Source organism: Anas platyrhynchos, chromosome 7 (assembly GCF_047663525.1).
Source record: "Anas platyrhynchos isolate ZD024472 breed Pekin duck chromosome 7, IASCAAS_PekinDuck_T2T, whole genome shotgun sequence".
In the NCBI taxonomy this organism is placed as follows: Eukaryota; Metazoa; Chordata; class Aves; order Anseriformes; family Anatidae; genus Anas; species Anas platyrhynchos.
Genome location: NC_092593.1, coordinates 10956162 through 10968190, shown reverse-complemented (window position 1 = coordinate 10968190; position 12029 = coordinate 10956162). Strand labels below are relative to the sequence as shown.

Here is a 12029-nt window from a genome sequence, read left to right as displayed (position 1 = left end):
ATCAAAAGAATAAGAAAGTACTTTGGTTTGAAAGGCAGAGGCCTAGAAGTTAACTACTAAAATGGAAAGAATGTTCTAACTTTGGTATGAACAGAACCTGTTTTTGGCTAGTTGATGGTCATGGTATTAAATCTTGTGGTGTATCAGCTTATTAGGATTCCAATGTTTTACTTAAGGAGATAAAAAACTTACAGCAGATTATTTTGTGAAATTAAGTATTTTGATTTTAGCAGTGTTCGATATGCATGCATAAAATTTAATAAAATAGCAATTTAATGTTATATAAATGAATGAATCTTTGTTAAACAAACAGTATTCAATATCTTGTTTACTTTGGGTCACATTTCTTATATATAATTATATATATATAATTAATAAATAAATATGTAAATTCGATCAAAGATAAACAATGTTATGTTAACAATGGTTGTTAACATAACATGTTAACAAATGTTAATGTTTTCCTAAATCTTTCCAAAAGCTGTGTTGTGTTAGGTTTTATTCATCCTGTGGCTGTACTACTGAGCTTTTAAGTATAAGAAAGTCTATCTGGTGTTAGAAATAACTTTGATGATAGCAGTAGAGAATTAACTCTACGTTGTTTGGTTTCTGTTCAAAGACAAGTCTATACCCTCACATGTGTTTAAAAGAATGAACTTTACAAATATACAACAGAACAAACAACAAATAGTAATTAGGACTTCACTAAACAGTTACATGCATAAATGTATTTTTCTTTAATTTTTAGTCTGATTGCAGCACCATCTCATATTGTAACAGGTATGCATGCATTTTATCATGCTGAAAAAAAAAATTAACATGGCTGTTAGTAATAAAAACACTAATCCAAAAGATTGCAGAAAAACCCTATGAGAATTTAAGAGAATGACCTTGATAAAGCACTTAAATTTTTAGCAAAATGCTTTATATCCTTCTCTTTATTTTGAGTAGGAAACAAGAGGAAAAGCTGACTCAGCATCTCTCTTTGCAAGATCTGATTAACATAATGTGCAGCAGCCATGGTTTGGAGGTTAAGAATCACATCTACAATGACATATTAATCTAAGTACAGCCTATGTTGTATTGTCCACCAATATGCTGCTGGACACTTGATTAGTATGCTTGAGAACCTTCTCCAGGTTTTCCACACAATGCTTTGTATCTGGTTCCAGTCCATTTTTACATTTCCAAGCAAATTTAACATAATCTAACATAGGTAGATTTCTATGCTGAACAATCCCAGACACTAGATTTAGTAAGAAGATGAATCAGAATGGGAAAAAAAAAAAAAAAGACCCTCTACTTTATATTCCGAATATGTTTTCTCTTAGCTTTCTGAATCCCCTTGGTGCGAAGGGATTAGCAGATGATATACCATAATGGCAGGCATGTCATTACTAACCATACCACTGCAATGACACACAGACCAGTGCACGTTTGGTTTGATTGTGGAGGTAAGAAGCACCTTTTCAGAAAGTTTTACAAAGTGAAAATAATAAGAAGAGGCAGTTAGGATTAACTGAAAGATTTTAGCCCACAAAATTGTGATGATTTGTATCACAGAACTGTGTTATTAATTGCCTTTACAACTTGTTTTACTGAATTACCTTTATAGTTTGTGTTATTGAGTAGATCAAGACACAAGTTTATACACTAATTAGACCTAGGACACATGATTATGAGAATTAATTCAGTCTCTTTGGTACATTGGCTACCATTTCTTATCATCGGCAAGATTTCTAGGGCACTGCACAAAGCCTTTTAGCAACCAAGCTCTAAGTTATTTCTCTGAATAAATAACATCTTACAAAGACTGCTACTAGCTTTGTTCAGTGTGGAGTTATGCCATATTTGGATATTTATTTTTTCAGTATGATCCATCTTGGTCTGTGTTACATAAAGTTGTCATTGAACTAAGTAGCCACAAGCTTTGTAAACTGACAGGAATAAACATAGACCACAATCTTTATTATTAAAAGAATGAAAAACAGTAAGATTTTTTTTTTAAAAACACTTAATTAGCTGATGCCTGTATCTTTGGAGTGCAGTAATAAAAAGGGACATTTTTAGAGCACAAGTCACCAGATGGTGCTGTAACACACAGTTTTAGAGGTTTTTTTTTTTTTTTTTTTTTTTTAACACAAGTAAGCAAGCACTGTTTAGTTTGTGAGGAAATACCATGGTGCTGCTTTTATGATACGTTTTATTTTCTGCCATTACAAATAGAAAAATAATTGATCAGACTAAAAATTTCTTTGCTCATTCTCAGTCTCACATCTTGCAAATCTCATTTAGTGGCATGAAGGAACCTGGTGGAAAATAAACTACATGCCAAATTTTCAAATTTATTTCTAAATCAGGAAAACTCTTTCCTGAAAGACTAATGGTAGCAGTTCTCTAAGCTCAGAATCCTCTAGCAAAAATACGGAATGAAATTGCATCACCTAAACAGAAAAAATATTACAAAAGGAAACAATTATATAAAAAAAATCCTACAAGAAACGCAGACTCTTGACATTTGTGGAAAAAAAAAGTGGGGGAATGAATTGCTACTGAAAATGAGAAAAGTTATTGGAACACGTCCCATTTGTGTCTGAATATAAAACGTAACATTTTTCACTGATTCTTAGTGGATTTAAATTAAGGAAGTAGTTTGCTAAACCTTTTGATTTTGATATGGTTATTAACTACTTTCAGATGCACTAACAGAGATGTTATTCTGAATGAGACACAATCATTTCAGTTCCTTAACAGAGGTACCTGAGAGGTCCATCTCCTTGATCCGTACTTCCGGATCCCAGCAGTTCTCTTGAATAACTCTAAAAACCTTTCCATCCTTCATCATCCTTGCCTGTCCCTGTGAAATGACATTTTCATATATTATAAATGTGACAAAGTAGTACATGATAATTTATATAGTGACTTGAGTATATTGTGCTTTACAGGAATTCAGAGACAGATTTTTTTTTTTTTTTTTATTCAGCAGGTATTTTTAAATCAAAAATTATTTTAAAATAGTAATTAATAAAAGACTATAAAAATAGTCACTTATAGTTCAGATGACATGAATTAATTCTTTAAAATGAAAAAAAATCCCTTTATATTGCAATGCGTATCACTCCATATGTTTGGAAAAGATACAAGCTGTTTTAACCAAAGTTTATCTCCAAATCAAATGCTGACCTCCAGATAACACTCTAATTAAATCTGTGCTAAATTTTCCCCTTGGGTATGCGTGTGTTCTTTTAAAATCAACACCATAAAATGCTTCCAATAACTACAGAAATAATTGTGCAACTCTCTTAAATTCCAGCCAGTTGTTTCAGATCACCAGTCAGTATGAGGCAAAAGCAGACCTATTACGTTGTCTTCAGATTACATTTCCTCCTTAGGAACAGAATTACTGAAAAACTGTATTTGGAAAAAACAAGCAAGCAAGCAAACAAACAAAAAACAACAACCAAAGCACAAAGCTGAACACACTATAAACCATGACCTGAATTACGGTAATACCTTTCCCATTCCTCCACCAATTCCCAAACTTACAAAGTTCAAAATATTATCAAGGTCAGGAAATTTAATACTGTTCCATTAACTGTCAACACGGAAACTTCCTTTTCAAACTTATTTTTTGGTTGATACGTCAACTATGCAAAGATGATGAGTAGGACAATGACATCACATTAACCAAAGGAAAATGTTTGTGCAGGTTTTACATAACCATGCTTCTATGATCTTGTAAAGACAGACCAGACAGTATTTCTGTTGGCTTAGAAGTAATTGATTAGCTATAATTCACCAATAGTTGTAAGGCCTGAGTGTTATTTGGTTGCTTGCAGCTACTTTGGGTGTAAGTGAAATAGCTGAAGTCCTCAAGATCTCCATCTTGGATCTGAGGATACGGAATCGGTGAGCGTGCTCATGCAGGAAACATACTGGACAGAAGGGACACTGAATTTGCAGTTGAAAATTGAAAACCAGATAAACTGTGAGAAAGCACAGCAGTTACTCTTTCACCTTCACAGTAAACACAAGCTAAGTGTAGGGCAGTCTTCTGACACTTCCGGAAAGGGAATTCTTTCTCTCTAAAGGCCACTTTATTTTCCCCACAAAAATATTTTATTTAGGATCCCCAAGACACTTGTCTATATTGCTAAATAAAAATCTGATAAACCAGAATATTCCCTGTTATTATTTTTAAAACAGAAATAACCCACCAAATTTCACTAATCAGTGAAGAGCTGGGTTTCTATCACCTCCTTCAGGGAAGCCAGACTTCTTAACCTTGAATTTGTTATTAACTTCAAGCATCATTCACAAATACACTGCCCTAATGAATATTTTACAGCTCTCTTCAACAAATCTAACTGTGCTGCCTTGGCAAACTGTCAAGGTACTTGATAGCTCTAACACAGTTTGTGAAAATTACTTGAAATATTACAGTCAGTAATAACAATCACATTGTCCTGATCCTCTGGTAAAATACTTCAGGTTCTTGTAAAATTGATTTTCCAACCTGACAAGAAGTTTTACTCTGGCCATATACTCCGATGCATTAAAAAAAGATCAGCCCATTGCAGCAGATTGCCTAATAAATGGAAAAATATTCAGGGTGTGAGCAGAGAAAACAGAGTAGAACTGAGCATTGTACCACATACAAATAGATTGTGTGGCCTTTATTGGTTTACCGCTGGGAGTATTTCTGTGAACACAGGCGAATTTTAATTCTTTACTCAGACACAGCTACAGCACAGCAGCAGAACAACTCATATATACAAATATATATATACACACACATATATATATTTCCTTCTGCTAACACATGAAAACTGTAATTTCACCTGCAACCTTGACATTGCTTATACATAAATGCTGAGATGAACAGTGGTTTTCTGCAAGCTGCAGCAGGGTTTGCAAAATAAGAAAGGTTTCTAATAAGCCATGTGTTGTTCTCATTGAAGACTTCATCGAACAGCTTCCTATTTTCATTTGCATTAACTGATTCTTTGTGAACAAAAACATGCTCCAGGTCAAGGCTAAACTCACAGCATTGTGTGTGAGGAACAACAGACTTGATTATGCAGGAAAGCAGAACATCATCTTCTGAATAGATTCATGCTCATGTCTGTCAGAATTGAAAGATCTACCCCAGCAACGCTGTAACTGGAAATTCAGTCATACTGCTATTGTCTTTAGCCACTGCCACTAATCTGCACCTGATATTTTTTAAAATAAAAAATTACTCAGACACTTCAATTGCTGAGATTTTTTTTTTTTTTTTTTTCAGCAATGAGAATGAAACATGGATGAGAATGAAAATTTTCAGGTTGCAAAGAAATGGATGCTTTTATGAAAATTTCTGAAAAGACATTAGATCTCTATTTGGCAAATTAACACAATTTTCTAAGGGAACAGATGGAAAATTCTATCACCTACTCTATTCTATTCTTAATATTATCTAATATTCAAGACTTTAATTAATTTATGTGGAAATTAAGAGAGAGAGATTTAAGAATGAAGTCTAGGAGGCTGATCTGGTTCAGCAATCTACATTTAAATTACTGCATTGCTAAACCACTCAGTTACACCCCAAATTGCACTTCCTTAAAAATGCATGGAATTATTTTCTTCCAGTTTGACCCTGATGCTTCTTCACAGAATGGCATCTGAAGTTTTACCTTTTTTAAAAATTTCAAGAGTTAACTTCCCCAGCCAAACAGATCTGAACAAGATTTTCTTTTGCCATGATTATTTTCTTGCAACATTTTCAGACAGAAGTGGGCTAGACAGAATTTTCTGCAGAGTGTATCAGGCTATTATTAACTTGCCACAAAGTTCCTTTGCAAACTATTTTTAGCAAGGAGTGTTAGCATCAGGCCTATAAAAACAGTTAAGCTGCTAAAAATGTCTCCACGTCTCCCCTTCCTGCACCTACCAGAATCTCAGAAGCTGTGCCATCCACACTTTGGTTCAGCAGGTGGCTTGTTCTCTCCTCCCATGCCTGCTTAGACTCATATCTGAAATTTCAGCATAATATCTGTTTCCTCCTCATTCTCAGTCCCAGCCTTCCTATTCTGTGGCCCTCTTTCAAAAACAATTGTTAGGCACTTGACAGCATAGCCTTGCATACTATAGCATGACAACAGCATGTATCATTAGGTTGCAATAAATAGGCACTATCGTATCCATCTTACTAGCTTTTTTTTTGTTTAAAAAAGTTACTGTGTACTTATGTATACAAAGAAGTATGATTTTGCAAAATGACCAGTGGAGTGTCTAGTTCCACCAAAATTAACACAGTATACAACTGGATTTAACCAGTTATTTGCACTCCTCACATGATTTATGGGGGTCATGTGTTGACACTGTTGAGCTATTCATGCTCCTAATTTTGTATCTATTGTCTTGCAGCTGTCTATATCCAAATTGTTATTTCTGCTCTTACCTATCTATCCTCTGTTACCTTCATATCTTTTCCTTAATTATCCTCCTAACACCTTGCATTGTCTTTATCCCTTCAGTACAACTAACAGCATACCTCTGGTAGGCAGTTACAGATGGCATTTCTCAAATCAGGGCAGGTACATATGAAATAGAGTTGGAAGTGAACTGAGGTCTCCTGAGACACCTTTCCAATCTTCCTGCTTCCAGAGGTCAGTGCCATTTGCAGTGACAGGTTCTCTGAAAGATTCCTAGAAGCAGGGAGCTGACAGGTCACAGGAGGAAGCTGGCTTCCCATGACAGTGTTGGAGATACACAGGGATATCTGACTGCCAAAGCCATTATACGGTAATCGAGGGAACATCTTTAAAATAAGTCAGTATAGTTCACCTACATAGTAATGTGTAAAGGGTATTACTTTGCCTTATCAGCCTTGCCTCTCTTAGGTCATTATGCCTTCCTGTACAAAAATAAAATAAAAATAAAAATAAAAAAACACTTACTCTAGTATCTTTTAAATGCTCTTACCAAAAGATATACAGCAACATTTTGATCTTGCTTTCAGAAGTTTTACGTTGCTGTCTCACTGTGGATGTCACTGAAATTCCTTCTGATTTGCTCTACTGTGAGTGAGATCAGAACCAAGCCTTCAAAAACACAGTTCTGTCTCCATCACAGTAAATGCACGTATTTTGCTAAATTCACTACAAGAAGAATGGATTCTGAATGCAGATAGACTGTTAGCATAGACTCATAGCATGTGGAGACATGTTCCTGTTATATTTATGTAGCTTAGAAGTGGCTTTGTGAAGTTAATGGAGTGGGTGAAGGATGAAGTATAATCAGACTGTCTGCCTTCTACTTGCCAAGAAACCTCAGGCTCCTACTGTTGTGTATAACGATTCCCAAATCTAGGTATTTTTCCTACTGTTCCTGGATATTGAAACCAGTTTGTTCTCCTTGTCATAACATTACAGAAGTTACTCTTTCCCTTTGAAGATATTTTCATGACTGAGTTAACTTTTATTAAAATACCAGTTCCTTTTGGTTTTGCTTCTCATACAGAAGAATTCTTTTAGTTAAAAGTAGTCAATACATTATCTGCTTTAGGCTTATCTTGCTATAGACTTATTGAAAACAATTCCTAAGAGCTATCTGTTCCAAGTGTTTAGATGATATTATGACAAAAAAAGGATAATGGAAAATGGCTCATACAAGCGTATGTGAAATTCAGTATAGTCATTTCACATCTTAAGCAAAAAGTTCTGCTGAGGTATATTTGGACTTTGAATGATATTACTTCAGAAAAGATAAACCTCTAGATAAATATGTATCAAAGACTTGGCCAATCTTATTGCCACTTTGCTTCTTAATGGATATCCTAGGAATTTTTACTCCTAATGACAACACAAGACCAACCAAACAGCCCACACCTTGCAGTGATGATCCAGCTGTACCCATCCACCATATCCATATCTCTGTAAAAGAAAGAAGAAAAAGCCAGTAACTAGTTAGCACTCTGCAATAATAATCAAAATTTCTTTCTTATAACCCAGCAGTACCTTATTCAGGAGAAATACTGAAGCATATGCTCAGCATTGAGCCCACAAGTAGCCCCAAACTTCAACAAAAGCACCAAAGTTTAACCAGACTGTACTATTGCTGTTTGTAAATCTGAACTTTTAGCTCCAAGTTCAACAGCATTTTAAAATAAGCCTGAAAACTGATTTCAAAGTGCTTAAAGTTGCATAATATGTATTGAGGTTCTAATTGGAATAGTATTTTAACACTGCAAAAATTGAATCAAGCACTTGGCAATATGAAAATTGAGCTGACAATCTTCCAATTCTAACAAATTGTAATCAGTTAATCATTAGCACGAAGATGTATCGATTCCACTTTTCAGCTTTCATGATTCATCAGCAGTACTGAAGGTCAGTCTCTCTCTATTAATATTTAAACAGCCAAGAGAAGCTTAAAGGAGAAGCTTAGATGCTCATTGATTCTTTCAGAGAGATTCAAAATTGTTTATACAAAAAAAAAAAAAAAAAGAAAAAGAAAAAACACACCAAAACCAAAACATACCACAAAAGAAGCTGATTGCATTTTCATAACTTATCAGATTAGAAATCTCAAAATAACATAGTAGACTGAAAACAATGCTCAAAATTCCTTTTTTTCTATTACGAAAAGTTTAAAAGGAATCTGAGTAAAAGCAGGGATTTCTTTCACTGAAGTGTAAACAATTTGAATACAATCCTGAATTTCCCGTGATAAGACATCATTACGAAATGCAGCTGTCAGCTTTCCCTCGGTAGGCGTGTAGAGCCAAGCCTCCTGACTTCAGTCAATCAGAGATCATAATTTCCACAGCTAAGAATATTTCAGTCAATTATTTACTTTTAGCTATGTAGCTAGGTAAATTTTATTTAAATTCAAACTTTTATTTTTTATATATATTTATATATAAACTACATATATATATTTATATATATTTACATACATAACACATTTACAGTTAAGGAAAAATTTATGACATCTAATGAGAACTTTACTTTTTTCTAGCTCCATGCTAATTGCAGTTAGAAGCTGTACAAAAAATGAGTACCTTAAAGGTGCTCAGGGAGAATAGAGAATCTCACTGGTCTGATTTTGAACTGCTAGTCTTCTTTTTACCTGCTCGTTATTAATTGGATGCATTGATGGTCCTTACTGAATGATTTCATTAATTTATATGCATTTTTGTACTTATTATGGGTTCTTAAGCTCTTAATAATTATCTTGATAATAGAACGTTCTAGTCAGAGATTCAAGATTCAGCATTTATAAGATGGAAAAAAAGAAAGAAGTTTAACACTACGTGAGCATGCTAGGATTGCCTAATTGGTCTTCCATGCATGGGATGTAGAGGGCCACGTTAATGGCTTGAATTTTCAGAGGGCTCTAGGGAATCCTGAGGGTTGTTTTCTATTCTGTTTTCTTCTTTCTAACAAACCTTTGAAATGCTCAAACTTTAGAAAAGAGGAAACAAAAACTAGCAGGCGGAGATTACCTTTAAAAAAATTGTATTAGCCTCTTTAATCAGCATTTAAATAAATGCAACACTGGCCTATAGCTGACCTCAGGGATTAACAGCAAGGAATTCATCTTTCACATACATCTATGAACATCAAGGGACTCTTGACGTGATTTTATCCCAATGAACTTATTGTCCTTTTAAATCATAGACAGACAAAAGTATGTAAATAATTCAAAATCAGAATAAAGAATTTTTATAGGGATTTTTATAGGGATATTGCACAGACAAGGACTACAAAATCTGAAACAAACAAGAGTAGTCTTTTTTTTTTTTTTTTTGTGGACTAGATATTTAAACTCCTATCCACTCAATACAAAAATAATTGTTCTCAAAAATACCTATCATCTCACCTACATTATCCTGTGTGTATGTGTTTTTCATTGAAGAGCTCTTACAATTACAAATAGGAAGTTCAAACAGATGTTTAAAAAGCCCTTCCTAGGTAAAAGAGGAAACAAACATTCCCTTCCAGGAGGCTTTATGCATAATAATGTTACTCTTCACTACTAACGAAGAAATAATCCCATATATGTTTTTAGCAACAGGTTTTCTCCTGACTATTTTTTCTTACATTTTGTAGCTGCTCTCTGGCTAACATCTAACTGATACTGGACTGTCATGTTTAAAGTCCCAGAAACATGGAGCTAATGCACACAAAATGCTTACCTGGGAGTTTGCCATCATCAACCTCAAAAGAGTAAAGTGAAAGAGATGTACGGTGTCAAACAGAGTGTCAGTTAGTGTGCCCGAGGCCTAAGAGCATGGCTGAAACAATGGCATTCTTTTGTTGTCAAAGGCAGGCACAATGAAATCAAGTGGTTCCATACCACTGGCAATGCTCATTCAAACTGCTACCAGCACAGAATTACAATAAGAGAAGAACCAACAATGCAGTGTTTCTAGTCTGACTTTTCTACCATGAGTTATAAAAGATAGCTATCCTAGAATTCTGTAAATTGCAAACAATTTTGTTTGTGTGTATAACCAATATATACAGTTTTACCCGTGTGATCTTTTTCAGTACCCTTTGTACCATTGAAGATGTGATCCCTTATGAATCCAAGATCCTTAGATCAGCCACCCCTGTATTCAGTTGTGATTATAATTATTCAGGCAACAACTCTAAAACCTAATTCAGAACCAGATGACTACATTGCTTTTGATAATCTGAAGTAAGAAAAGGAGTAGAATTATTACATAAAAACCTAAATGACACTTTCCATTCTCAAATACTTTTCAGAGTCATAAAATTGCTACTGACAAGCATAAATCTATGTTGTTAAACACTAATAATAATAATAGCACGCAGAAATGCAAAGTTAAGACAAGTTGACTTATAGCTTCAGTGTTGTGACAACTGAAATTTAGTATTTGTGATACAATATGCAACTCCTTCCCAGTAACTGAAAAAAACAACAGATATTAGTAAAACAATCATAATCATCAGTTAACCATACTTAGAGTTCTCCCATACCTACTGAAATGAATGAATGACTTTCATGCCTGTGGGCATAAGATGAGAATGAATGACTTCTGTCTTAGGTAACATTAATCTTGTCACACTTTTGCTTATTTCTCCTATTTAAAACAAAGGTGAATACCATTTGGGAGCTTGACAGCTCTACTTTCATCAAGAAAATGGAATTTATGCCTCATCATTCAATAGTTATAGGTCTCATAAAAAACAACAAAAAATGACATGAGTCTAAATAGAAAGTGGGTAACAGCCCAGTTTTCTTACAAGGACTCTTGTTTTGCATAGTAATTTAATATGAATATCTTACATCTGAAAAAAAAATCGAATCAGACAAAAACCTACTGAAAACAGGAATTTCTAAGAGAACCTTTCATTCACTGATTTTTCAAGAATTACATTGGTACCAATGGTTGCTGATAACATAAGGCACTGAATATCTAAACTCTTATTACCTTTTCTAGGTCAGGCCATTCCTTAGGAAGAATGTGGCTATGAATATCAATTTTCATTTTTGAAGTATCAAAGGAGAAATACTCTTTCTCAGAAAATGTTTTCTGTGTAATTGCTACTATCCTTCCTGTCCCTGGTTCAGCAGTTATTGACTTCGGCTGCGGTTCAGATCCACCTGCTGCGGGTCATGAGAACTAAATACAGTAACCAGCCAGGGAGCCTGGATCCCAGAGGAGTGGCTCTGTGAAAGAACAAAGGCTTCTAGCAGAAAGTCCCTGTTAATGCATAAACTACAGCTGGCTGAGGGCAAAGGGAAGCATTCATGTTTATATTGGCAGTATAAAGGGGTTTGTTACCTAGAATCTAAAATGCAAGCTCACTTACAGACTCAGCATTACGAACTGAAAATCACTCAATGAAATTGAATCAGAATAAATGTATTAAACAGGTTGATTTGAATTTCCTCCTTTCTCCCTCTTAGATGCTGAAATGATTTGTAGTGAGTGTATAATATGCTCTTGGTAAACAGTCATACCTCCTCTCTTCATTCCTTTGCATTTTCTTAAGTTATATTAAAAATTT

The 12029-nt window shown here is 34.4% G+C and overlaps 1 protein-coding gene across 5 annotated transcripts in view; it reads right to left on the bottom strand.

Annotated features, from left to right (window-relative positions):
* The window catches only part of ACMSD (aminocarboxymuconate semialdehyde decarboxylase), a 44735-nt gene that overhangs the window by 15348 nt on the left and 17358 nt on the right, over positions 1-12029 (bottom strand). For 2 of the 5 annotated variants that reach the window (XM_038181739.2, XM_038181740.2), the window contains 2 exons: positions 7875-7919; positions 2761-2857 (listed from right to left, as the gene is read on the bottom strand). In XM_038181739.2, the coding sequence (XP_038037667.2) occupies positions 2761-2857; positions 7875-7919 (142 nt within the window). Of the gene's footprint in view, positions 1-2760; positions 2858-7874; positions 7920-8003; positions 8151-8526; positions 8655-11449; positions 11725-12029 lie in introns of those variants that run through there. The other 3 variants (XM_005020287.6, XM_021272945.4, XM_038181741.2) reach the window with 3 other exon arrangements.